General features: G+C 58.1%; 1 protein-coding gene across 1 annotated transcript in view; it reads left to right on the forward strand.

Annotated features, from left to right (window-relative positions):
* The window catches only part of FAM178B (family with sequence similarity 178 member B), a 102,797-nt gene that overhangs the window by 71,201 nt on the left and 5,414 nt on the right, over nucleotides 1-26,182 (forward strand). The window contains 2 exon segments of the mRNA XM_070046862.1: nucleotides 8,051-8,138; nucleotides 15,822-15,947. Coding sequence (XP_069902963.1) covers nucleotides 8,051-8,138; nucleotides 15,822-15,947 — 214 coding nt within the window.

Raw genomic sequence — 26,182 nt, forward strand, 5'->3', positions numbered from 1 at the left:
TCCAGGGGTCAAGGGACCACGGCTGGAGCTGGGAGGACGGCCGAGGGTCCCCCTGCTCCTCCCTCGTGACCGGGCTGGCGGCTGAGCAGACGCTCGCTCCCCTTTATGAGTGGCTGTGGGGGGGCGGGGGGCTGTGGGAGTAGAGGCGCCAGCCCAGTCCTCCTAAAGCGCTCTGTCACCAGTGACCTAATGGCCTGTCCTCGTGCGCAAGCTTCCCATTTTCGCCTTGGCTGGCTGCACGGTGTCGTTTTCCTGGTACCCTCCCCTCCTCAGGCCCCTCCCCCTCAGGCGCCATCCTCGGTGGCCCCGCCGCTTCTCCCCGAGCTTTGGTTGGCCTCAGGGTCCTGCCCCAGCCTCTCCTCTCTGGTCCCTTGGCACAGCCTCGGGGGGGCTTTCTGGGCGGGGCTCTGTCCACACTGCCCCCTTGCAGGACTCGGGTGCCTCTCCCCAGCTGCTGGGAGCTTCGAGCTTGCCTCTGCGGGAGGTTGGCTGGGCCCCTTCCTTGGGAACAGCCCGGGGCTGGGGGTACAAAGGGCTGCCGCTGCCTCAACCCTGCATGTCTCTGAGAGACGGGGACCCTGCCAGCTCCAGAGCCCCTTGCGGGGTCGGCTGAGGTCTTTGCGGTGACTGCATCGCAGCCTGGCTTGCCCCCGGCCCAGACCTGCTTCCTCCACGCCCCTGATAGGAGTGATGCCAAGAGCACCCTTATACCCCGCTCCTGCCATAAATTCCATGCACACTCATCTCCGTTTCAGAGTCCAGCTCCTTGGGACTCCACCCAGGACCCCATCTCAGCCACTTCCATGGCTTCAACCCCAACTTCGCGCCAGGGGCTCCCGAGTCAATACCTCTGGCCAGACTTTTCTGCTCAGCACCAGATCCGAGTGGGAAGTATTTCAAATTCAGCACATGTGAAACAGAAGTCACTGTCTTCCAAGGGGGACCACCTCCTCCTGTCTTCCATGGCCCTGTGATGGCATCTGCCCATGGCCTGAAGCCTGGGGGCGGGGTGGTCTGTGGGCACCTTCTGTCCCTTCAGGCGTCCCCATCTCCCACGACAGTTACCTCTCCACATCACTCTCCGGTGCCACAGCGGCTCAGGCTCTCAGGACAGCAGCCCTGGACGCCTGCCAGGGAGCCAGAGCTGGCTCCTTCCAGGCTCTCTCCCGTGTGACCCATCCCCACTGTGTCCAGCGGTGGCCTCTTCCTTCTAATGCACATCTGGCCCTGTCACTCTTCTGTTTAAAATCCTTCAGGCTTCTATGCTCAGGATGAAATTCAAACAGCACAGCCTGGTGTACGAGGGCTTTCGTGCCTACTTTCCCAAGCCTGCCTTCTCCCCGCCACGTCCCCGCACAGGCTTCCGCACTCCAGCCATATCCCGAAACTGTGCGGCTACCCAAACCCGTGATGAGCGTTTGTCTTGAACTTTTCAACGTCTGTTCCCTCTTCCTAGAGAAGCCTCTTCCCCTATCTTCTTCCTCCTCTTTGCCTGGTTGACATTTCCTCACCCCCAAGACTAGGCTCAGATGAGGCATCTCCTCTTCGGAGAGACCTCCGGATGCAGAGCCCTGGTTGTTGTTGCCCCTTGCTGACCCCTTGGGCTGTGAGCGCCGTGAGGACAAGAGCTGTGACTTTGCTCGCTGGGTCCTTGGACCCTGGCACGGAGGAGGGGCTTGGAGAGCATGCTTGTGGAGTGCTTGCTTCTGGAGGGCAGATTTCAAAAAGAGTAGAGAGAGTGAGAGCTTTTTAGTAGCAGATTCCAAAAAGAAAAATGGTTCAGGGGGGCTAGAGAGATCCTGCAATAAAACTTTGAACGTGGTTTGCAAATGGACCCAATGAGGAAAAATGCAGGAAGTATCTAGAGGTGCAGGGGCTGCACTCAGAGCTCATGCATGATCTCTGATCTTGAAAGATATGGAAGAGGGAAAGAAAGGGACATGAGCAAGGCAAATGGAGAAATAGCACAGACCAGTGACAGTGTTGGTGGGAAAAGCTAAGGCCCGTAGAAGGGGCTTCTGTGTAATTTTTCCTTTTTTTTTTTTTTTTTCTTTTGGCCACACCACGAGGTATGTGGGATCTTAGTTCCCCGACCAGGGGTGGAACCTATGTTCCCTGCAGTGGAAGCGCGGAATCCTAACCACTGGACTGCCAGGGAAGTCCCCTGTGTAGTTATTTTTGAAGTGAGGAGTGCTGTTCTGGGCTGGTGGGGAAACGTTAACACTGATGAAGAGAGAACAACACCACGTAATTCCTGTTTTGCTTCTGTCTTCCTTGTCGAGGAGCATAATTTTTCATCTGGACTCAAATATTGATCAAAGGGGATTGCAGCCTAAGATATGGGGGGGAGACGGTAGGACAGCATCCAGCTGTGTGAAATGAGTTGAGGTCCCCTCCCGCAAAAGGATGTCTCAAGTCTGTCCTGGGCGACGTACAGGTGGAGTGCCCTCACTCTGCAGAGACCTGCGGGGGGGGGGGGTTTCGGGAGCTCCTGGGGCATGGGGAGGGAGGATGCAGAAGGTGCTTTCTTCACTCAGTGCTGCAGACTTGATGTGTCCCTCAACAGAACTCCCCAGGGGATAGCTTGTGAGCACATACATAGAAAAGGAAGCACTGCTTTCTAGGATTCCTAAGAATAAATCATACCAGACTAGCCTCATTTCGTTTTTGACAGGCTAACCAGAAGGGTACTCTGGAGAGGGCTGTCTGGGTTTTGTAGGGCCTTTGACGGAAACGATCATCGTATCTTGTGACAACATAAAGAAACGTGGGCTGAGCGATGTCAACTTAGATGGGCTCGTCACCCAGAAGTGCTGCTAGCCATCAGAATTGGCCTGGAGGGCAGGCCCAGGCGGCCACCCAGAGTTCCGTCTTCACTGACAGGTTGGCCAGCGCAGACCCTGGGTCTTGGACGAGGCCATTAATAGAACAATGGTCAAGTTCACACATAACATAAATGTAACTGACAGCAAATTGAAGATGCCGGAACATCTCAGCCGACCATAATGATGGGCTGAGTGGGAAAGAGAGGCCCAGCTGCACAATTAAGAACAGGATCTGGGAAATGGGATTTGACAGCCAGACGTGTGAACTAACTTTGGGCCCAATCTGTCAACGGCGTAGCATCTCGAGGCTGCCCCTAAAATGAGTGTCAGCCTCAGCTCTGAGCGCCTCACTTGACGGGTATGTCAGCAACCCTGAGGCACTTCATAAGAACCAACCAGAATGGCAAAAAGATTCCAAAGGATGGAAAAGAGTAGCTGTTGCACTGGGGGAGGGGTAGCCATGGGAAGTTCGGCGACTTCCTTCAAGTACACGAAGGCCCTAATTAAACGAACGGATATGTGGGTACCAGGACATGAGACAGGGTGACGTTTAAGGTATCTTAAGCGTAGTGGTCTGTGGGTTTCCTCATAATACCAGAGAGAGAGGGAGGGAGGGAGGAAGGGAGATGGGAGGAGGGAAGTTGGTTGTGATTGTCTACATGAACTTTATTTACTGAGCAGTAGTAACCTTTTTATTTGGTTATACTATGCATGCAGGAGAGGACACATTAGAGGTGGACACTGTACACTTTGCCAGGCGTCTGTGCAACCACCACTGCATCACAGGCCAGAATGTCACCTGCTCCCCAGAAGGACCCTGGGCCCCTCCCAGGCATTCCCTCTGCAAAGAAAACCGCTTCCCCAGCTTCTCTCCCGTAGGTGTGTGGTGCCGGGCTTTGAACATGGGTACCGGTGGGACCGGTAGATGGCTCCTTCACGTTGCCTGGTGGGACCCCACCGTGTGGATCTGAGGCTGTCTGAATCCCACCGTCTCTTCCTGTCTGCACTGTGTGTGCCCACACTTGTGAGTGTCCCAGCGGGTGTGGGGATGACTGGGCAGACGGCCGGAGAGTTTACCCTGACCTCTGAGCCCAGCTCCTTGTTCTTCCTGCCCAGGTGGCACATGCTCACGTGCAAGATAGGAGACTCCAGGGAAGGGCTGAGGGGCGGGTGGCATGAGAGGCGGTCGTGATGCCTGAGAGACGGCGTGGACAGCCTGGGAGCGGCAAGCCGGGCAGACGCCCTGGGGCAGGGTGTTGGGCGGCATTTCCATGGCGGAACAGGCCGCTGCCGTTGCTTCCTGAGCTGCCCTAGAGACATGGAAAAGGCCGTTCACGCCTTTGGCCAGATGCCTGGTGGCCTCTTAGAGTAGTTCAACCTCAGCAGAGCCCCTCCAGAGGGACTGCGGTGACCTGTGTGGTTGTCCTGACACCCTGATGGCCCGAGCTGGCAGGTGCCTTTGCGGTCCTCAGAGCACCCACAGGCTGCCCCTTGCAGGAGCTGGAGGCTGGAGGCTGGGGAGCAGAGCGCCTGTGCTCCACTTCCCGGCTCTGCTGTTGGTTTGGAAAAGTCATTTCCCCATTTCCCAGCGCCTGAGGCCCTCTGAGAGCTGATCCGGTGTCCTGGTCTTACAGCGGCCCGTCAGGGTGGCGGGGCAGGACTGAGGCAGAGGCCTGGCCTGGTGTGATTTCAGAGGGCTGGAGCCTGTTGCCTTATATGACACTGGCTGGCATGGCTCCAGTGGCTTCTGCATCCTCCTGTGTTCGCCTGGTTTGAGTTCCGGGGGGGCCTCGCCGGGTGGGCTTGGGCAGCTTCTGGGGGAGGACGGCCCGGGGCCAACCTCAGCCGGGCCACGGGCCCCCCTGCTTGCCCCCTGCACAGTGTGGGTGGTGTTTGGGGTGAGTCTTTGCTCCTTCCCCTCTGTAGAGTAAGTTCTCAGTGTGGAATGAAAAAGTGGTCCTGTTGCGTCTCCCTGTGTCCCAGTGGGAGCTGAGAGGGCAGGGGACTGTGTGTAGAAGGCAGGGAGGGCGGTCAGGATGAAAGGCAGTGGGCAGGCGGGGAGCGCGCCGCCCTCAGATGTGGTTTCTTTTCATCCACTCGCCCCCTCGGCGCTCCTTCTGATGCTTGTCTTCTATTTCTTTCTGGACAGCAGCTCTGTCCTGACCCACCCGGCCCACCTCTTCCCTTCTGGAACCACCCCCGGCTCTGCTTTGCCGGCCTGCCAGCACCCCACCCCCGGGTCGGCCACTCCGCACCCGCTGCGGGTAACAGCGCTCTCCAAGGCCCGGGTTTGGATTAATGAAGCCCAGATGCTGGACTGGGGACTCCGGCTGCAAGTTCTCGCGTTGGAGCAGCAGCTCGGCTTGGAGGGGCCGTCTACCTCCCCCCCGCCCGCCCCCTCCCCTTGCTCCTGGCCCAGCTGCTGCTGGGGCTCCCGGGGAACAGCTGGAGAGCAGGTTCTGGCGGTGGGAGCCTAGGGAGATACGCGGGTGGGGCGCCGGATGAGGGCTCCCGTGTTCTGTCCCGTGACGCAGTCCAGATGGGGCTGCCTCTCCCCAGGACTCGGAGGGTGGGTGGGAAAGCTGGGGCGCTTTGCAGAAAGGGAACCGAGGTCACCGGTCCAGAATGGAAGGGGATGGCCGGCCCCTCCCAGGGTGGCCAGATAAAATACAAAGATCACATGGGAGAAACTCAGGCTAAAAAAAATTGTTCTTTATCTATAGGAAGTTCAAATTTAACTGGCATCCTGTATTTTTATTGGCTAAGTCAGGCAATCCTTACCACCCCCCAGCTGAACTTCTTCTTTAAGTAATAGTTTTATCGAACTGCAACATACAAACAGAACACAGACCGTAAGTGTGTGCTCAGTGGGTTTCCACAGGTCGAACACAGGTAAAACCAGCACCCAGATCAAGAAATGAGGGAATTCCCTGGCGGTCCAGTGGTTAGGATGCGGCGCTTTCACTGCCAGGGCCCAGGTTCAGTCCCTGGTTGGGGAACTAAGGTTCCTGTGAGCCACATGGTACGGCCGAATGAAAAGAAAAGGAAGAAGAAGAAATGAGACGTGAGCAGAGCCTGCCCGCCACCCGACCCCTGCCACGTATCCCCGTTTCTGTACTTAGTGTAAGTGAAATCACACACGTGTGTTCTGTTGGAACTGGCTTCTCTCACACAGCCCTGTGAGGCTCCCCCGTGCTGCCGGATGGAGTCGTGGCTCATCCGTAATCGTTCCGCGTGGGCTTGAGATGCGTGAGTGGAGCCCAGTCCCTCTCTCCATTCTAGTGGCGGATCGGCGCTGCTCTTCCCCCTCTCTTTTCTCGTACGCCGTACGTGTGTGCCCGGGATTAGGACTGCCGGGCCGTGGGGCGGGCACACGAACATCTTTATCTTTAGTAGGTCTCGCCAGGCAGTTGGCCGAGGTAGGTGTATGCATCCGTGTCCCTGCCGGCTGTGTGGGAGCGTCTCCCCTCTTTCTCGTGTTTACCCTTCTAGTATGTGATGCTGCTGACTGATGCTGCGTTTTTCCCTTTTTTTTTTTAATCAAGAGCCTCTTGCCTTGTTGATTCCTCTGATTTCCTTGAATAAGATCAACAAGGCCCCTGCTTCAGGTACCACCTACCCTCCTGGCTTGGAGAAGGCCATTCCCACCTCCGTTCCCCACCAACTGGGATCCCCTCCTGCACCCACGTGAGGCCACGGCAGCCACAGGCCCTGGGGAACTTGCAGGGGCGCCTTCAGCACCGCTCAGGCGGGGCTCAGTCCTGCTTCCCCCAGGTACTTCCTTAGGGAAACATCATTTCCGAGGGCTGCCTGTCCCCGATGTCCTGTCCTTTGTTTCCCCGTGGAGTCGTCCCAAGGATGGGGGTAGGGGCGCCCGTGGGGACCCTCCAGCAGTGTTGTTACCAGAGAGCGTTTCTCCTCTACGGAGCCGCTTCAGCCCACGTGGTGTCCTTCGTGTTCCTTCAGTTTCCGCCGGCTTCAGAACCTCTCCTTTGCTTCCCCTGGTGGTGGCTTTCCGCGGGAATCAGCGACTGTGGGCCACATCAGAGTCCGTGCCAGGGGCTGCCTTCTGCTGTCCATGGGAGCAACAAGTGTGTGAAGCCTCGAGGAAGATGTAACCCTCCACCCCTTCTCCCATCGCCCCTCTCCAGCCTCTCCTGGCCACTGCCACCCCTAGCCCTGTCCTCTAGTCTCTACTTCCCTCCTCTCTTCTTTTTACTCACTCCAGCCCTCAAGGACCCATGAAAATCAGAGCCACAAACATTAGCGTCTAAAATCCCCATTAGAGGTCTTTACTCCTGAAGAGTGGAGACACCAGCTCCATCCTGAGTGAATCAGTTAGGACTGTTTGGTGCTAGACTTAGGAGCCCAGCTCAGACTGACTGAAGAAGCCAAAGGGACTTCATCAGCTGAGCCAACCAACCCACTGACCGCACGGGTCCGGGGGCCGGAGGCTTCAGGCAGGGCAGGCTCTGGGTGTTGTCAGGGCTCTATCTCCGCTTGTTTCATTCTCCAGACTGCCCCACAAAGAGGCAGGATGGCCACCAGCGACAGTGGGGTCACCTCCCACCTGATCAGTGGTCCTGCTGGAAAGGCACACGCTCTACTGGTAGCTCCAGCCAAGACCCCGAGGCCACCTCTCAGTGGCTCAAACACAGGGACTGATGGGCCAGGCCTGGCTCACGTGCCCACCCTGGGAGCCGGGATTTGGGCCGGGTGTGGTGGGTGAGGGTTTCTCCAAAAGAAAGTCACTGGATGCTGGCTGAAAAAAACAAGAACAAAACTTGGCCTCACCAAGCCCCGGTCACCCACCTTCCACCACCCTGCATGGGCTGAAAGCTCACGATGCTGCAAGGGAAGGGAAAGGCGACGGTCTGTGCAAAGGAGGTTGAATGGTCCCGATCTCTGTGTAGCACAAATATATAGAGGAAAACACTAAGCCGGTAAATACCACCATGCTAGCCTCTGAAGTTACCGCTTCTTTTAAAAAATAACTTTTTTCTTTTTGCTTATTTTTAAACTTTCCCATCTTGCATGTTTTATTACTTCTAAAATAAATAATAAACGCTGTAAACCAGAGGAGAAAGCCGAAGTTCCCTACGTGGCTCTCCCCTGTTCACGTCTCGGTGTGTGTCCTGCCCCTCCTTGCACCCACCCTGGGGACTTCAATCCCCCCCCCCCAGGGTGGTACACCCCCTCAGTCTCTCTCGCCCCTTCTCTCACAGGCAGCTTCGACGCCAGCTCAGCCTCGTGATCATTGCCCGGCTGCTGGGCCAGCAAGGGACGCTCCCTCTCTGGCAGGAGAAGACCCAGGTGAGTCTCTGCCTCAGCATCCGCTGGAGAAGCCCGGCCGGCTCCTCCCGCTTCTTTTCCCGAAGGTTGGGAGCCTCAGGCCGGCGGAGTCCAGGTGAGTCTGAATTTTCTGCTCACATCCTTGCATTCGACGGTTACTTTTTGCACGCCTACTATGTGCTCGGCCCTGAGGATAGAGCAGTCAGCTGGGAGCAGGTATTACTTTTTCAAAATATTGTGGTAAAATATACATAACATAAAATTTACCATTTTAACTTTTTTTTTTTACCATCTTAACAATTCTGAGGGCAGAGTTCTAACCGTTTTGAAGTGTGCAGTTCCACAGTCTTGTGCAACCACTGCCACCATCCACCTCCAGAACTTTTTCATCCTCCCAGACAGAAAGTCTGAATCCACTGAACACAACTCCCATTCCCTCCTCCCCAGCCCCTGCTTATATAATTTTTTATAGGTGGAAAAACAACAAAAGTGAAAACGAACACTACTAAATTAACACTGCTCGCCCCCAGTGACCCTTCTGCCCCACGTCAGGCATTCTTGGGGCAGCAGGGGAGGAAGTACCTTCTTTCCTCCACCCTCTGCTCTCCAAAGAGCTCCGACTGCAGCCTCCTTGCAGCTCAGAGAGCAGTAGTTCAGGGGCCCTGGGGGCAGCATGGGTCACAGCCAGCCCGAGGGCGGGTGGCAGGGGGCTTGAGAATGCTCTCACCGGCCTCCCCCCACCCCAAGGGTCTCCCTGGAACCCCAGAGGAGCTGCTGGGTGCAGCTGAGCCGTCTAGTTCTAGCACGAGACAGGCAAGGCAGTCCCGGCGAAAGGCTGCGTCTCTAGTCACTGGAGGTCCACGGGGCAAGCCCGCGGCCAGAGCGCTGAGAGGATGTTCTGGGCGCTCCTGGGGCTGGTGGACCACATGGCTGAGTCTGAGAGGCCACGATCGCAGGGCGGGAGCTCAGAAAGGTGACCGCTTGGGTTGGCTCATCTAAGCAGGCCCGGCCTGGCTGTGCCCCGGCTGCCCCCTCTGCCTTCCATGCTTTCCCCAAGACTTAGGACGGCGTGAGTGTCTTCTCACCCCAGTTCCAGCTGAAGTGTCACCTTCCGCAGGAGGCCTTTGCTGACCACCCAGTCCAAAAAGTGCCCTGGCACCAGCACACTCTGAAAGTATTCATGGTGCTCACCTCCTGATATATTTTTATTTGTTCAGGGTCTGTGTACACACACACACACACACAGCATCAGCAGCTCCTTGAGTGCAGGGACCAAATGGTTTCTGCTCACTACTGCCCGTCAGCTCCTAGCACAGTACCTGACACACACAGGACCTCAGCACACACGTGTGGGCTGAAGGAACCCAAGGTTGAGTTCCCGGGTGTGCAAAGGAAGGTTCCCCAGGCAGACACCTCGGGAGGGCAGGAGGGGAGGGTGGCCTGCTCAGGGGTCACTTCACAAAGCTGAGAGCCTGATGACAGAACATCTCTGCGAGAAAGAGAACAGAGGGGCCAAATGGTTAGGGGCGGGGCAGGCAGAGATGCACCAGCGAGGACAAGACAGAGTGATCCCAGGAGGCTCCCGGGGTGGGGGCAGCCTGGTAGACAGGCTTTGGTGTTGACCCGAGTGCGGCCACCGAGCTCCTCGGAGAACCCAACACATGTCAGCAGAGCGGAGGTGAGAGGCCAGAGTGTCGAGATCAGGAAAGGCAGGACTGGCTGCACGTGGTGGGTGGGGGTAGCCGCTGTCCATCCGGCAGCGCTTGTCAGTGATCAGGAAAACACAGGCTGGCTCGAGCATGAGGGTCAGTTCAAGGCTTGGGGTTTTGTTTTGATTTGTTTTTTATTAGCCAGAGCCTACGCAGGGGAGAGTGCGGGGAGCGTGATGAGGGCCAGAGAGTGGCGAGGGGAGTGGTGCTGGGGAAGAGCTGGGTGGTCTGGCCTGCCGGGGACCTGGAGGGGAGGCGAGTGAGCGGGGCTGGTGGGGGCGGGGCGGGAGGATGCCTCCCCCAGGGAGAGCTGGCCTGGGAGCTCCCAGCCCGTCTGGCGCGGAGTCCAGCCCTGCCCTTGTGGGTCCCAGCTCCAGGGCCGTCCCACCACACCTGTCACCCACCTGCCCTCGTGCCTGCAGTGCGTTCGTGAGACCCCAGCCTAGCGCCTCCTGTGTGCCAGGCTCTGCACCGGGAGACGACCTCGGAGGAGAGGGTGTGAGCGTGAGAGAGGCAGGCCGAGGGCCCCGTGACTGACTCTGCCCGAGGGCAGCGAAGTGGCTTCCAGAGCCGTCCCGAGCCAGGTCTCGAAGGGCGCGTCAGTGCTCGTGCCGCAGGAAGGAGAGAGGCGGCAGGCGGGCCAGGCAAAGCTGCGCCAGACCCGCGGCGGCTGGAGAGGCAGACGGGCAGCTCGAGCCTGCCCGCTGTCCTCCTGATGTGCTTCCCCGTCCCCACTGCAAGCCCGCGGCCGCTGCACGGCCTCCTGCCAGGTCTCTGGGCCGCAGGCGCTCCCCTTTCCAGTCAGGCCTGCCGGGCGGCTCCTTATGAGACACGGCTTCAGAGGGCCACCTTGGCCCTGCAGCCGCCCACGTCAAGCCCCCACGCCCCACTTTCCCCACACCTCCTCGACCACGTGGCTGCCTGGGCCCTCCTCGCGGGCCAGCCCAGCCACCCTCTCTGCACGTGGCTCTGTGCCTGGAGCACTTTTTCCTTTCCACCCGTTACATCCCACCCGAAGTGGTGGCTCTAACGTGCTGCAGAGCATGACTGAGCCCCGGTGCGGGACAGATGGGGAAATGGAGGCAGCCATGGTTAGGAGACTTCTCAGGGTCACATAGTGGGAAAGCCGTGGAGCCAGGATGCAAACCCAGGTGCCTGGGACCCCTGCAGTGTGCCGTCTCTGCTTCTCCAGCCCCTTCCTTGGATCCTGTTGTGGTGACGGCCTGGACCACACCTGCTGCTTCAGCTGAGGTGCCCGGCTGGTCCCTTGAGCTTTGGTCCTGGCTGGCAGATAGGAGGACAAGGGCCGGCCCTTCCTTCATCCATGCATAAGTGCTTGGTAAACATTAGCAATTGATTTACCGTGAAGGGGACTTCAGTGGTTGAGAATTGGCTCGTCGAAGGAGAGGATCTGGGGTGAGTGCCCAGGTAGCGGGTTCTCAGGGCACCGCTGGGCATCCAGGCCCTGATGCCTGGATCGCTTGGTTCTCCATCTCAGACTGCGGCCGGAGGCCCCAGGAGCAGGTGCTGAAGAACTGAATTTGAGGGACAGGACTTCTGTAGGTGGTTGGGATGCAGCAGCCCCAAGGCTTGCATCTTCCAGGAGAGCCTCAGGTTCAAACTGCTTCCTTCGTGTTGTTCCTGCAGATCATGGGAATATCCCAGAAACAGCAGGGTTTTGGCCCCAAGGCACTAGTGTGCTCCAGACACGGCTCAGGGCACTGAAGATACAACCCTGAACAGCGTTCATTCAGTCTCCTCCCCTCATGAAACTCAGCGGAGACAGACACAGGCACCAAGAGAGAAGTAAATCTTTGGCATTCCAGATGGTGATAAGTGCTATGGAGAAAAATAATGCCAGATAAAGAGGAGGGGGAGTGTTGGGGGGATGCTGTTTTATAGGGGTGAACAGAGAAGGGGACATTTGAGCACCGACCTAAAGGAGCCACGCAGGTTTCTTGGGGAAAAGCATTCCGGGCAGAGGGAACAGCCGGTGCAAAGGCACTGGGGCAGGCAAAGGCCTCTCAGGTTGGAGGCAAAAGGAGAGGCTGGTGTGGCTGGAGCAGAGGGCTGAGGGTGGGTAGGAGGAGCTGAGGTCAGAGGTAAGTGGGGACTCAGGTGGGGGCTTGACTTTCATGCCAAAGTGGAGAGCCACTGGAAGGTTTTGATTAAGAGGAGGGACATAATCTGATTTATAAAATTTTTTACAATTACACTGGCTGCTGTGTTGAGACTAGACTGTTGCGGGTGGAAGGAGACAATTGCAGTAATCCTGGCAACAGCTGATGGTGGTTTGGCCTGGGGAGATGGCGGCGCATGCAGGTGGCGAGCAGTGGTGAGATTCTAGGTGTATTTCCCAAGTACAGCCAGCGGGATGTGGAATGGGAGAGAAAGGAGGCGAGGAGGCCTCCAAGACGTATGCAGCTGGCAGAATGGAGAAGCCCTTTACCGAGACAGGCAAGACACAGGTGGAACAGGTTTGGAGAGAAATCGGGAGTTCGTTTCTTATTCCAGGCCACCTCTTACAACACAGCAAGCCTGCTTTGTCAAGCCACGCCTTCCAGTTTGGAGATTGGAAAACACAGGCTTCGAATGGCCAAAATCAAGAGAGACAGAGTTCTGCATCTACTATGGAAAGGCCAGCTGCAGACCTGACCTGCTATTCGTTCATTTGCTCATTTAACAAATGCTTATTAAGCATATATAATAGTCCCTGCTATCCGCGGGGGATACAGTCCAAGATGTCTAGTGAGTGCCTGAAATGATGGATAGTACTGAAACCTATACATGCTATGTTTTTTTCCTATACATACCTACCAATGATAAAGTTTAATTTATAAATTAGGCACAGTAAAAGATTAATAACAATAACTAATAATGAAACAGAACAATTATAACAATATACTGCAATAAAAGCTACGTGAGTGTGGTCTCTCCCCATCAAAATATCTTATTGTATAAACTGGATGCCTTTTTCATCATAACTAAGCCCTTATCGTGCACTGTGGCCATAACTTTTACATTTTGAGATGCAGTAGCAAAACCAGCCATGGGTTTCTTTTTCCTTCTTCGCAATTTCACGGATCGGAGATTTGTTCTTACTGTAGATCTTAGCAACCTCAGCATGTGATTTTTTTCCCTTCCTTCTAAAGTCCAGAACTTTCACCTTGTCACTTAAAGGAAGCACTTTACGGCTTCTCTTTGACATATCTGAATTGCCAGCATCACTACCCTTGTGCGTTGGGACCGTTATTAAGTAAAATAAGGGTTACTTGAGCACAAGAACACAAGCACTGCAGTACTGCGACAGTCGCTCTGATAAGTGAGGCGACCACCCCGTGACTAACGGGGTAGGACCCGCTGGGCGCAGGGACGTTCACATCCAGGGAGGAACGGAGCAGGACTGCGCCAGATTTCATCACGCTACTCAGAAGGGCGCGCGCGATTGAAAACTTACAAACTGTTTATTTCTGGAATTTTCCATTTCATATTTTTGGATCTCAGTTGACCACGGGTATCTGAAACCGTAGAAAGTGAAACTTCGGATAAGGCGGAACAACTGTGCCATGTGCCAGGTGCTGTGCAAGGCTCTGCGGACACTGCAGTGACCCAAAACTGTCCTCACGGAGCTTACGTTCTAGTGAGGGGCAGGCGACAAGTAATAATAAAGATAACAAACAAGAAAATTACATAGCATGTCAGAAGGGGTGCTTGCTGCCGGGTAGATGGGCGGGCAGGTGTGTGTGGGGGGGCTCACTGGGAAGGTGGGCCCGGAGGAAGGCTGGAAGGCGGAGGGGGCAGCCGTGCAGTGTCCGGTCAGAAGGCCCAGGCAGGGCACAGGCTCCAGGGAACAACAGGGGCCACCCGGGGCCTCGCAGACATTTAAGATGCTGGCCTTCTCCGCTGGGCCGATAGAAGCAGCTGCTGGAGTCTGAGCACAGGAGGGACTGCCGTGTGGACAGTTGCCTCGCCGGAACTGTCTGCCGCCTCTTGCCGGACAAACCTACAAGGCCAGCGGAGGCCTGCCTTTTTGGGTGATCATTTGCTTCTTGCCTGGGGACGTCTGTCCTAACAGGCTGAGTGTTTGCAGAGACAGCTCCCAGCGGTGGGGGTAAAGTGGGGAGGCGTGCTGGTCAGAGCCTGGCCCTGCTGGGACCCACGCAGCCCAAATAAGTCCTGACCGCGCGGAGAAGGGTGTGTCTCCCAGGGAGGGGATGACTGCGGCTGCCAGAGCTGGGAACAAAGGAGAATAAGCAATCAGAAGGCAGCAGCTTGCCGTGCTGAGCAGAGTGAAGCTGTTTTCACAGAGTGAGAGGAAAACCGTGGGAGCAGCCAGCCACTGCTGTGTGCTCCCCGGCCCAGCCCGGCCCGCCCAGGGCTCCTAGCAGGGAGGGTCCCAGCTGGGGCGGGGCTGCCTGCCGAAGGGCTGCTTCTGGGGGCGTGGGCTGCAGAGCCCGCTCCTGTGCTTGCACAGCTGTGAGGCCGGAGCAGGCAGGGCTGTTTTGGAAACTATCGCCAGACTTGGAAGGCCTGAGCAAGGCGGCACAGCTCTGGTGTCGGTGGAGCTCTAGATGGTGCCTCTCTTTGCCCAGAACCTTCCCCCGCTCTCTCTCCCTGCCTCCTGCCCTCCCTCTCTGAAGGGATCAGACGCTAGGCCAAGAAGCCCTGGCCCCCTTCCAGGAGCCGAGGCCCCGGGCCTGACTCCTCGCCCTCACTCAGCCCAGCTGCTCTTGTGGGCTTTCTAAGCCCGTGGCTGGCCGAGGTGCTGAGCAGGTGTCTGCGGGTGAGTCAGGGGGAAGAAGCCAGGTGTGCCAGGCAGGGCTGGGCTCGGGCAGGGAGCTGGCCCAGAGGCTTAGCCCTCGCCCTTTGGGCCAGCCTCCACCTGCTACATCTAAAGACACGGTGCCTCTGTGAACTCCCCTGGCCCAGCTCTTTCCTTCTGCATCCTCCCTCCCCAGGGTTACAGGTGGCCTCAGAGGGGCCCAGGGCTCAGAGACTGCCTGCCTCCTGAAGCCCCGGCCATGAGTTAGCTCTGGGGCAGCTGGTGGTCCTTGCTGGGGCCCACCCGAGGCTGCCCAAACCAGGTGCAGGGGCTGGGTGGGAAGGAGTGGCTGGATGCAGACACCTGGACTTATGCAGGCCACGTGCCCCCATTTGTTCAGAGATGGGGGGTAGGGCAGCTAGCAGATTGGGTGATATAATACATTAACCAAAGGGCAGTGTGTGCACCTCGCGGGGAATCCCATTCCAACAAAGCAACTGCCTAAGGACATTTTTGAGACAATCAGAGAAAACTGAACACAGGTGTTTGATCGTGTAAGGAATTCTTGGTAATTTTGTTGGGCAAGAGAATGATGTGATTACGTTGGGGAAAAAAATCCTTATCCTTTTCTGTTTGAAGCTCTTTGTGGGTAAAATGATACGGTGTTCGGATTTGCTTTGAAATTCTCTGGAAGGAAAAAGGCGGAGGGGGGCTGGGGACGATGAGTGCAGTCATCGTTCACGTTCACAGAGATGAGCAGGGAGGTAGTTCTCAACCTCTCTTCTTTCAGGAGTGTTGAAAACGCCCGTGGTGAGAAGTTAAATGACAATAGAGGGCCAGCAGGCCTGAGCAGCAGCTCAGGGTGGGAAGGTCTTGTCCTGTGGCAGAGGAGACCCTCTTCTGGTCTTGGTTCTTCTAAGCCCTGAGTGTCTGCTCAGTCCCGGGATGTGGGCTAAGTCCTCCTCATTCACTTGTCTAAAGGACGCATGCCCTGCGAACATGAGAGCCTCTTCTCCCGGGAAGAAGGGGTGTGCTTGTCTCCATTTCACAGATGGGGACAGGCTCCGAGAAGCCACATGGCTCTCAAGGGAAAAGGTGCCCCCAGGTCGTGGAGCCAATGGTCTGGCTCCAGAGCCTAGGCTCTGACCCATGCCTGCCAGCCGGCGTGTCCCGGCCATGCGTCCCCGAAGTGCCCCAAGCACTCGTGAGTTATGGCCGCCCTTCTCTCCCCAGCTGTCCTCGCTCAGGCATCTCCTGAGCCTCATGAGGCCATCAACCCTGGGGCAGTACCTGGGCCCTGAGACCATGCCGCCCGGCCAGGAGAAGCAGCCAAAGGCCAGTGCCCAGCTAGACCACAAGGTGAGCACCCAGCCCCTGCCCGCCTCTGCCAAGGCACCACCCCAGGGTAGCAGGGGAGGCTGGGCTGTCCACAAGGCACAGCCTGGGGGCCTGAAGGCTGCCCGTCCCGAAAGCCCGGGGCCTCGGGGCAGGGCCCAGCCAGCTACTCCCGCCCATCTCCCCAGAGCCTGTGCCCCTCACGGAGGCGCAGTGGGCACAGGCGTGCAGGCTTGTGAGTTTTGCTGTGGCCTTTGCGGCCTGGCGTGGCTTTGCCAGCCGTGTTAGAGAGGACGCAGGAGCTGAAGCGCTGGCGAGGGGAGTGGGGTGGGAAGGGAGTGCCCTAAAGGAGAAGCCCAGGGAATGTTCAGATGCACGAGGCCCCGTGTTTCCTGCAAGTGGAGCTGGGTGCAGCTCCCTGTTCCTATTTCCCGTGGTCCTCACTGAGGCTGAGTCCTTGGCCTTCCCCCAGTTCTTCCTAATTGACCTTCCAGACGTCGCCCAGCTTTCCTGAAAGCCACGCTTCGGCGGCAGTCAGGGGCGACAAGGTACCCCAGAGCCTGCTGGTTGTGGGGCTTGGAGTGGTCAGGCCTTTGGCCGCCGGGGGTGAATGTCAAGCGGGGGGGGTGGTGTAGGGGCTTCAGCCTGGGAGTCCCAAGCCTGGCTCCCTGGGGAGTTGGGGGATCGAGCTCAGTGAGCTCCCCCATCCCTGGGGACTCAGGGATGAAGGATGCAGGTAGGCATCTTGCTAATTTAGGAAGGCGGTAGTTCCAAAAAGTTCACCCGGGGGTTGGATGTTGACATCCAGAAGGCCAGCCTTTGGGCATCATTCTGCAAATCAGATATAAGTGAATTAATTACAATGAATACAAATGAACTGTTAAGAAGATATGACAACCCCCAGGTGTACGCTCCTCTCCTGGAACTCGCAGGAAAGGTTCTCTCTCTCAGTTGTGCCTAATGTCGGTGAGTTTACGTGAGCTGTCCCCGGGCCCTGTTCCGGCTGTTTCCCGTGAAACTGGAGCTCGTTACGGAGGCTAAGTCTGGGTGTTCCGGGGGCTCTGCAACAGAGTTGGGGTCAGCCCCTGGGGGTGGTCCGTCTGAGCAGGACAGTTCTCGCCCCCAAGCAGGCCCCAGGTCTGGGCTGGGGGAAGGGAAAAAGAGAGAAGGGGAGGGGCGAGAGAGAAGAGGAGGCTTGCGTCTGGTCTGACCAAGGAAAAGCTGCCCTCCAGGCCCCTGGGGCCGCCTCTGGACCTCGCCTCACAGTCTGGTAGCAGATGTGCCTTCAACAGCCTGGGAAGAGAGGGGAGTAAGCGGGCTGAGGGTATCCTTTTATATTTGAGGACTGTTCTCGTGCATGTAAAGGAGGCTGTGAAGTGTCAACCCCGGTCGGCTGCATATTGGAAATGACCCATTTGGCCTGGAAACACGAGGGGCCAGCGTGTCTTGGCCGGGTGCTGGTCCAGGGCAGCAAAAGAGGCAAGTGAGGCCCGGGCAGCTCTTGGATGCCTTTGCTGCAGCTCGAGCCCGCTGGGATTGATCCTGCTCCGAGGTAGCCAAGAGCAGAGAAGGGATGTGGAGGGGTGGGGCTGGTGCGGGCACAGGGCAGCAGTCTGCACAGCGACGCGGAGCATCCTGTCCCCCTGGGCCAGGTACTCTCCAGACCGGGAGGGCCGGGTGGGGCAGACGACTGGACTTCCGCAGCCCAGCCCCACTCCCCGCTGAGCCCACGGACTCCTCGTTAGGGCCCAGGCGTGTTTCATCTTCAAAGATGATCGGGCTACTCACTGGCCGAAAAGAGCGGGGGCGTCATCTGCCCTGCTTTACAGGGAGTGGTGGTCTGGGCTGGCCGAGGCTTTTATCCCTAGAGCTCGAAGTCTTTGCCTTCTTTCTGCTTGGGGTGCAGCGGGGAAATTAAGGCCGGAGTGAGGTTGGCCTGAGGCGACCCAGCCTGGAGGAAATGGGGACAGGCCCTTCCCAGCGTTTGGGGCAGCCCTGCTGGGCCCCGCCCCCAGGCCCCTCACTCCTGTCTGGGAGATTTCCTGCCAAGACTGCTGGGTCGCAGCCCTCCTCCAGCTCTGCAGATAAACACTTCTGCCAGCCTCCGCTCCCCACCCCCCCTCCTGTCTCTGCCTGGGGCCTTGGCCCAGGCTCCTCCCTCCCCCAGGAAGCTCCCAGCCTTCTTCTCCTGGTCCTGCCTTCCCCGGAGGCTGGGTGCTCCCTGCCCGGGGTGTGACTCTTCTCTCCTCACTGATGCCGTGGCTTTGCAGTTGTCCCTTGACTTGTCTGTCTCCCCAGCTAGACTGTGGGCACAGCTGGTGTCTCAGCATCGCGTGCTGTGTTGGGCGCTAGATGGTTGAATGAGGGCACAAATGAATGAATGCAGTTGTAATTCTCCCGCTCTGAACTCTCTCCTTCCACCCCATTCTGGCCCTCCCACCCCTCTGCTGGAAAGCACCCTCCCTCTGCACGCCCTCCACCCTCAGACCAGCCTCTGTGTATGGGCCCCCTTGTCTCTTGATGTCCTTGTTTCATTAAGGCTACAAGAGTTGATGGCCTGGGCTTCTCCTGTTGGAGGCCCTTGACTTCGGAAGTGTCACCTGCTTATGAGAGAACCAATCACAGCCATTGTTAGTAATTATAAGCTAGTGAGATTCCTGCCTGAGAAAGCTAACCACCAAGTTCAACAAAAGAAGCAACTTGCTCCTTCTGCAACACTGCAGGGGGTGGGGGTGGGATGGGAGGCGGGAGGGGGCTGGGGGGGGCGGGTTCTGTCCTAGCTCAAGAGTCACAAAGTGTCCTAGCAAATCAGGGCAGAGCTTGTGTGGAAAATAGGAACCCTGCTTCTGAACGGGGTGATGAGAGTACTTTGAGCATTTTAAAGTGCTTTTGGCTAAAGAAGTTGCTTAGCCCCTGGGTGATTTTTGGCAGCCCTGTGCTTGCCTGGTTTGAGAGGGGTTCTCCCAGAGGAGAAGGAGCGTCGAGGTGAGAGTGACGCCGGGGGGTCTGGGGCTGCCCTGCGAGGAGCTTCCGCCCCGCGTGTTTGAGAGAGGTGGGCGAGGATGTCTTAATGCAGGCTTGTACTCTGAGAGTTGGCCTCCAGATGCTTCCCTCTGGCCCATGGGTACCAATTCTGCAAGAGGCCAGCTCCTTCCCAGGCCTCCGTGTGTGTGTGAGGCTGTCCTTTCCGCCTCTGTGCAAACATCTTGTAACTGGACTCTGGATTTCGCTGTCTCCTCAAAGCGACGAGCTCAGCCGTACAGCCCAGAACCAGGGGTTTCCTGGGGACTTTCTGTTTTCTTTTAGCCGACTTGCCTAAACCATATTTGCCCAGCCTTAACTCATTTTTATCGAGATGACTGTCTTGTTAAACCTCCGTCGCGTGTGACGTTCCTGTTGACCACACTTCCCTACCCTTCCTGACTTCTCCCTGGCCTTCTGCCACATGGATGCTACAGGGAAGGAATTTGGGGCTCTGTATTTCCCCTAGAGATTTGGAAAGTCTGTAGAACCAGGATCTTTATGGTAGGGTGGAACTTTTCCCCCAGTTTGGTTAAATTTGGGAAGTTTGAGGAAGTTAACTATCTCTCTTTCCATTGTGTGGAAAGAAAACTAAGGCCACGGAGGGGGATGTCCCAGCATTGGGGCTGCACTGAGGCACCAGCCGGTTCTGTCTCCTCCTCTGGCCCTTGGGCACACCCTCCTCAGAGCCCGACCGTGCCCTCACGGGACAGACAGCCGGGGACCCACGGAGGGTTCTGCCTCTGTGATGGGCCCTGACCCCCCAGGGCCCAGCCGCAAGAGGCCACCCCACCCAGACTGAGCCTGGCAGCTGCAAGGGGCTCCCATCGGCTTCCTCACCCTGTGCACGCCTCCCCACGCACGTGGCCTGTGCTCGCGTCTCCGTGCTCGTGAGGCTTGTTTATAGGAGAAGTGCGTGTGTGAACAGGGAAGGGGCGGGCTGTGCTCTGGGCTTGGCTGAAGCTCGGGTGAACCCCACCCTGCCTCACAGATTCCTCTGAACTCACGCCTGGCGTCTCTGCACATCTGCAGAGGACACGGGACTGCCGCGCATGTGTGTGTGTGCACGTGTCCTGTGCGTGCGTGTTGTATGTTGTATATCTTTACGGTGTGCCCGTGTGTTAACAGAGTTGACAAACAAGTTTTACTACTTTTGCTCCTGCGCTGGCCTGTCCCTGTGTCGGGTGACCCTGCCGAGAGCTGCCTTACGTGACTGGGTGTGGTTGGGGAGTTGGGGGCTGCCCTCCGGCTCTCTGTGCCCTGCACTCTCCCGCTGCCACTCGACACCAGCAGGGGGACGTGGACTCCCTCAGGCTTGTCTGGGGCACAGGCTCCTGGCCCTCGTGGCACCCAGCAGGACAGGTGGAGCAGGAAGCCCTCCCTCTCCCTCCACTCTCTGCCTTCTCCCCTGAGCTGCCTGCCCCTTGCCCCACACCTTAGGGAGAGCCACGCCCACAGGGCTGGGGGCCTTGGTCAGGCCAAGATTAGGGGGACTGGTTTTGAAGAATGGACAGTGGCTATTGAGGACCCCTGAGTTCCTCCTCTGGCTAGGCTGCGTTGGGTTCCTCCTCACTTCCTCCAAAATGAGGAACAGCTGACACCTTTGGAAATAAACTTCGAAGAGGTGACCCCTGGGGAGGTGACCTCTGGGTAGCTGACCCTAAAGGGAGATCCGTGCCCCAGATACACATCACAGCCACCTGAGTGGCCGCTGAGCCCCTCCACAGTGGGTACCTCTGAGCGTCTGCAGGCGCGTGGGGCCGGGGGCCCAGGCCAGCTTTGATTGACTCCCAGGAATTCTGGCTTCTTTGCAGGTGTACGAGCAGGGCTTACAGTGGTGTTGTTGAGCTGGGGAGGGGAGGCTTAGATTCTGCAGGCGGCTGTCGTTGAAGCCCAGCCAGCCCGAGTCCTCGGCAGCTCTGGCCTGCCCTCTGGCCTGCCCCACCCCAGGCTCAGTCCTCCTAAGGACCCTTCAGGGGTCCCTCCCGTAGACACCGTCCTTACCCCGTCCTTACACCTGCTTCTGCCCCAGGACACCCCTGCCTCTGTCTCTCCATCCTTCAGGTCCCCCTGGACAGCTCTGCGGTCGTCTTTCTCCCATTCTTTCGTAGGAATAAGCGAGCCTGAGTGCCTGTCACATCATACTCAAACCCCCCCATCCAAGGCCTGTGTCAGCTGGCCCTGCTTCATCCGTGCGGTTTTTCTCCTGTGCGTCAAACCACTCCATTTGATTCCAAGCAGGGGGTGTCTTTCCCAGAAACCCTCCATTCTCAGGCCCGTGTCTTTGCCCTGCTGGTCCTCCTTCCTGGCAATGCCAGGCCTGTCTCTCCTGTCCTTGGATTACGGTGGTCATGACCGTCTGTTCACTCAGCCAGTGGCTTGGCCACACAATGCTTCACACACCTGAACAGAGTCGCCTTTGAGGGTTGGGTCCAGGGTCTATCTCAACCACATGCTTCCATTAAAATGCCTGCCCTGAGCAGGTACAGTCTGGTGAGGGACCTTCTCCCCCCGCCCCACAGCTGCACCCAGCCCCGCCCAGCAGCCTCGGGAGTGTGGGTGGGGGGAGCAGTGCCCGCTTGCGGGGTCTTAGTTTCCCGACCAGGGATCGAACCCAGGCCCCAGCAGTAAGAGGGCCGAGTCCCAACCACTGGACCACCAGGGAGTTCAGCAGTGCCTTCTAGGAGCCCTGTGTAAGCAGCTTGGGCTCAGCTCCCACTGTCACACACCTGAGCGGGGAGCGGGAAGGGTGTGTGAGGCCCCTCACTAGCTGTCCTCAGCCTGGAGGGGCAGTTGCCAGACAGACCGTGGCCCCCTCAACTGCTCACCGCCTGTCCTGTCCCTTCTCACCCCGTCTTTGCCAGGACCCTGTAGTGACAGAAACACAAACACACGTCCCAAGAGGTCCTGGGACGGCTCATCAGGCTCGGCTGGACCAGGGCTGAGCAGGTCGTGAAACTGCAGTGTCGCTCTCTGCATGTCTAGGCTCTGCCTTTTGGTGCGTTCGCAGGCAGCTTTCCCGCTGCTTCTGAGACACCCCGGACTTATTTCCTTCCCTCTGCAACCCTAGCCAGGGGGAAAGAAAGAGCTTCTGTCCTGGATCCTAACAGAGTCCCAAAGTTGAGTCTCATTGGACTGGCTTGGGTCATGTGCTCACCTCTAAGCTAATCACATAGCCGGGCGTGAAGTGAGTGGCCAGCCCAGGTCACACATCTTTCCCTGAAATCTGGGCTGAAGTCCCCACTGTGCGGCACCTTGGCCTGGGTATAGGGGACGGGAGGCTGGGACTCGACAAAGGAAGGGGCAGGACCCTGGGCACCAGGAAGCCTTAGTGTCCGTGGCATCCCTCTGGTCTTCAGCCGTGGGCAGAGGCCTTGTTCTCTAACACCCATGGGACGTATTAGGAGGGCAGTGCTTCCCCGGGCGCTGGCCATGCCAGCGCACCAGGAGACAATACAGAGAGTGAGAAAGATAAGAAAGAGAAGGGAGGAAGCCATTGCTTTTGAGGAAATGGCTTTTGAGGAAGCCACCGCTCCATGGGGCCCCTCCAGCCCCCGCCAACACCCGGGCTGGTTTCAGGGGCTCCCTCCGGCTCTGGAATCCGCGTACTGATGTACACGTGCACACCCAGGCGTAGATTCTCAAACACAGGCACCGAGAATGTTGTCCCTCTCTGGGCGGCAGGCAGAGCTGGGTTTCCGTTCCAGATCCCCCTGGGGTCAGGGTCTCTAGTCCCAGCTGGAGGAGCAGGAAGGGCCAGCCAATCCCGCCCCCACCTCCGTCAAATCCCCCCCGCCCCCCCCCCCCCCGCCATGGCCAGCAGGAAGCCAGAAAGGAAGGGTGGGCTGGGTGAGAGCGCTCCAGCAGGGGTTTGCCTGCAGCCCCTCGGTTCCTCCCACCGCAGACATAGGAGGGGGACAGATGCGCTGAGATAACCCCCTGCAGCAGGTCCACAGGAACAAAAAGTCCTCGGCCTTCCTGCTTTTGTCTCAACTGCATCTCTTCCCCACCTGGCCCCACTGTGCCACGGCCTCCTAGTTCCCTCCCCTCCTCACTACCAAGAGCAGGGGCCCGGGCTGCTCAGGGTCCAACTCCAAGTTCAGGATAGAGCTTAAAAAAAGAATACCTCTGTCCCTTTCAGGTGAGTTCAGGGTCTCAGGTCTCTGAACCCACCTCCTCTGGGCAGCTAGAAGAGCAGGTGAGGGGCTCATCTTCTGAGCTACCTGTGGAGGGGGACCCATGCGGGGCCCCGAGGTCCTCTAGCAGCCTCAGCAGAGACATCCCATCTCTCCGCCCCGCTGGGCCCTTGAGACAAACTTTCTAGGCAGTGGCCATTCCCAAAAGCTGAGCCGGAAGCGCTGGTCCTGTCCAGATGCTGCCAGCCCGTCTCCCATCAGCCTGCTCCATGTCTAGGGCTCCACGCACCCCCACGCCTAAACAGGCACTTTCATTTACAGAACTGAGTGTCTGGCCTTGCAAGCCCCCGGGGTGAGTCTGGCAAGTCCTGCCTGCGATGTCTGTTCTCTGGCCTCTGTGCCCTGTGCTTCCAGGGACCTGGGCTAGGAAGAGGGGCCGTGTCACCATGTCATTTCCTAGGGATGTGGGTCATGCGTCCTTGTCACTTCCTCCTCTCTAGGACTTATGACGGATGATCTGTCCTGGTCAGAGCCACTTCCATACTCAGCTCTCCTGTGGGCACAGCCCTCTGCTTGCTGCTTTGGTGCTTGCCCAAGCCAAGATCAGAGAGTGTAGCTTGGAGCAGGAACGGCCTGGGCAAGGGGAATAAATCTTGCACTTAACTTGTGGGGCGGAAGAAGTTAGGAAGAAATAACACCTAGAGATGGTGGCAGGTGTCACGCTCCAGGACAGGTCCAGACGGGGTTCCCCTAAAAAACGCATCCCCTGTCCCCCTGAGCCCTGGTGGACACACTAGCCAGATGAGCTTCAGTCTGTCCCCAGTCTGAGACTCTTGGCCTGGGGCCTGCAAGTGGCCCTACCTCAGGATTACTCATGACTGACTATTTCTGTTGTTATTTGCCCAGCCGGTGTGTGATGGAGTACCTAGACCATGCCCTGGGGCTCAGGCCTGCTGCCCCGACTCTCCTCCCCAGGGGGGAGCCTCAGCCTCTCCCTGTCCTGCCTCTAGCAGGCCCTGGGGCCCTGGCTGTGCAATGCAGAAGGGCCTTGATCTCTCTCCAGGGTTAACTCCCCTTTAGGGAGCATGAGCGCGCGTGCAAGCGCACACACACACACACGCACGCACGCACATACACGCACGCACAGCTTGTTCACCTTAAGAGAGCACGTACAGACGTTTGCATCGGGCCTAACACTTAGTGGAGATGGTCATGCAGTCAGGGGACCTCTCCAGGCTCAGCTTCCACATCTACTGAAAGTGAAGGTCAGCAGGACCTCTGTGGGAACCCGCTGGGTCAGGGCACTGCGCAGTAGTGCTGTAGGGTTCAATTTGATAAAAGGAGAAAGAAAGGAAGGAAGGAAGGAAAAGAATTCATCAGGGCCCAGCTCTAGCCTTGGGTTTGAAATGGCCCAAGGCGGACCAGCGCGGCTTCACTCTTTCCCAGGCTTCATTGGTTCTAGAACTGACCTTCAGCACGTGTGTTTGCAGCGAAGTGTCTCTGAGGGCACAGAACCCCTGAGAAGACCCACACGTGGCAATGACAGGACCTATGGCAGAATTCTCCTCCTGGACCTCCAGGCCTTCCAAACGGGGCCGAGAGCAGCCCAGCCAGGCTGCGGCTGAATGCAGGTCCCCCAGGACAGGACCCCTCCCAACCCCAGAGCCTGTGAGCCTGGAGAGGTGAGACCAAGGGAGGCTGCCCTGGGATCCTGGCATCCCGGGCAAGGAACCGGACAGCAGCTGGCCTTGAGGGCCAGCTTGCCGAGCGGGAGCCGGCGACATCTGCAGTGTGAGCCCCTGGGCCCCAGCAGCCTGGCTGGAAGGCTGTGTCCTCTGAGTCAGTGTGTCCTCCCCAGCAGGTGTTCCTGGGTCAGCCTTAGTTCTCCCCCCACCACCACCCCCATGCCCCACAGCAGCTGCCCCAGAGCCTGGCTGGACCTGCTCCCCCAGGACCCTCCAGCCAAGAGCAAGACCCACCATCCCCCGCCTTCCTTGCACCCCCTCTGCCCCCCACCGGGCTGGCAGCCTCCAGGGAGGGGGCTGGGTTCGAAGGGTTGCCTCGGGTGAGCCTGCGCTCTTGGTCGGAACTGCGGTGGGAGAAACTATTACGTTCTGGCCAGAGCGGGTGGCTTCCTGGGAGATCCTCTCCCTCCCCCTCTCTGCCGTTTCTTAGCATAAATAACCCACCGCCAGCTCCCTTGGCATTAGCTAGAGGGGAATTTTTCTAAAGGATGAAGTTCCTGGGAACCGTCCACCCTTTTTCCCTTTCGTCTCATGACGAAGGCTCTGTACACCAAGACTTGGCTGGCGGTTCCCGGGTCAGAACTAGCTGGACCAGAAAAGGAGACACTGGCCTTCCCCTCCCCTGGCCCCTTCGCGGGTGACAAGCCCAGTGGGCTGTCCCTTATCTCTCTGCCGTGTCATCCTTCCCCAGGGAGAGGACGGGGCCCCGTCTCCAGGCTCTAGAGCCAGGAGGGAGGCATCCTGCACAGAACTTCTCAGAAAAGTCTGTCTGCCAGACTCCAGGGAGAGACCCGGAAGGTGGAGCTGCAGGCCCCGCTGGCAGCAGCGGGAGGGGACCGTCCTTTCCTGTCGGCATTGGGTTCGGGCACGTCCCATGCCTCAGACTCTGCCTCTCCCCAAGTCGTGGACTGAGGTTTCCTGGCCCCATTTCCCTTGGGGGCTTCCCAGCCTCCACTCACGCCCCAGTCGGGAGGTGCTGGGTGGGTGGCCTGAGCTGGGGAGCACCCGTTCTACAGACGAGATGCCCAAGCTTGGATGGATATAGCCCCCGCTCAAGGTGTGCCCCTGCACTGCTCACTAACCCTGAAGCCACCCGGCACCCTCCCCTACACCCATACGTACCCCCACCCGCCCATAGGGACTTGGAAGGGGCCTCAGACAGGAGGAAGGGCCACCTTGCACTGGCCCCGCCGATGCCTGGCCTCTTTCCAGCCTCCCTTTCCAGTATCTTGAAAGAGAAGACAGAGCCCCACGTTTCTGTGGTGCTGGCAGGACAGGAGCGGGCTTGCTGAGTTCAGGAACTGGTCACAGCACAACTGGAGCAGGAAACGCAGCTCTCACACCTGGCTGTTGACTG

Source organism: Globicephala melas, chromosome 12 (genome assembly GCF_963455315.2).
Source record: "Globicephala melas chromosome 12, mGloMel1.2, whole genome shotgun sequence".
Classification (NCBI taxonomy): domain Eukaryota; kingdom Metazoa; phylum Chordata; class Mammalia; order Artiodactyla; family Delphinidae; genus Globicephala; species Globicephala melas.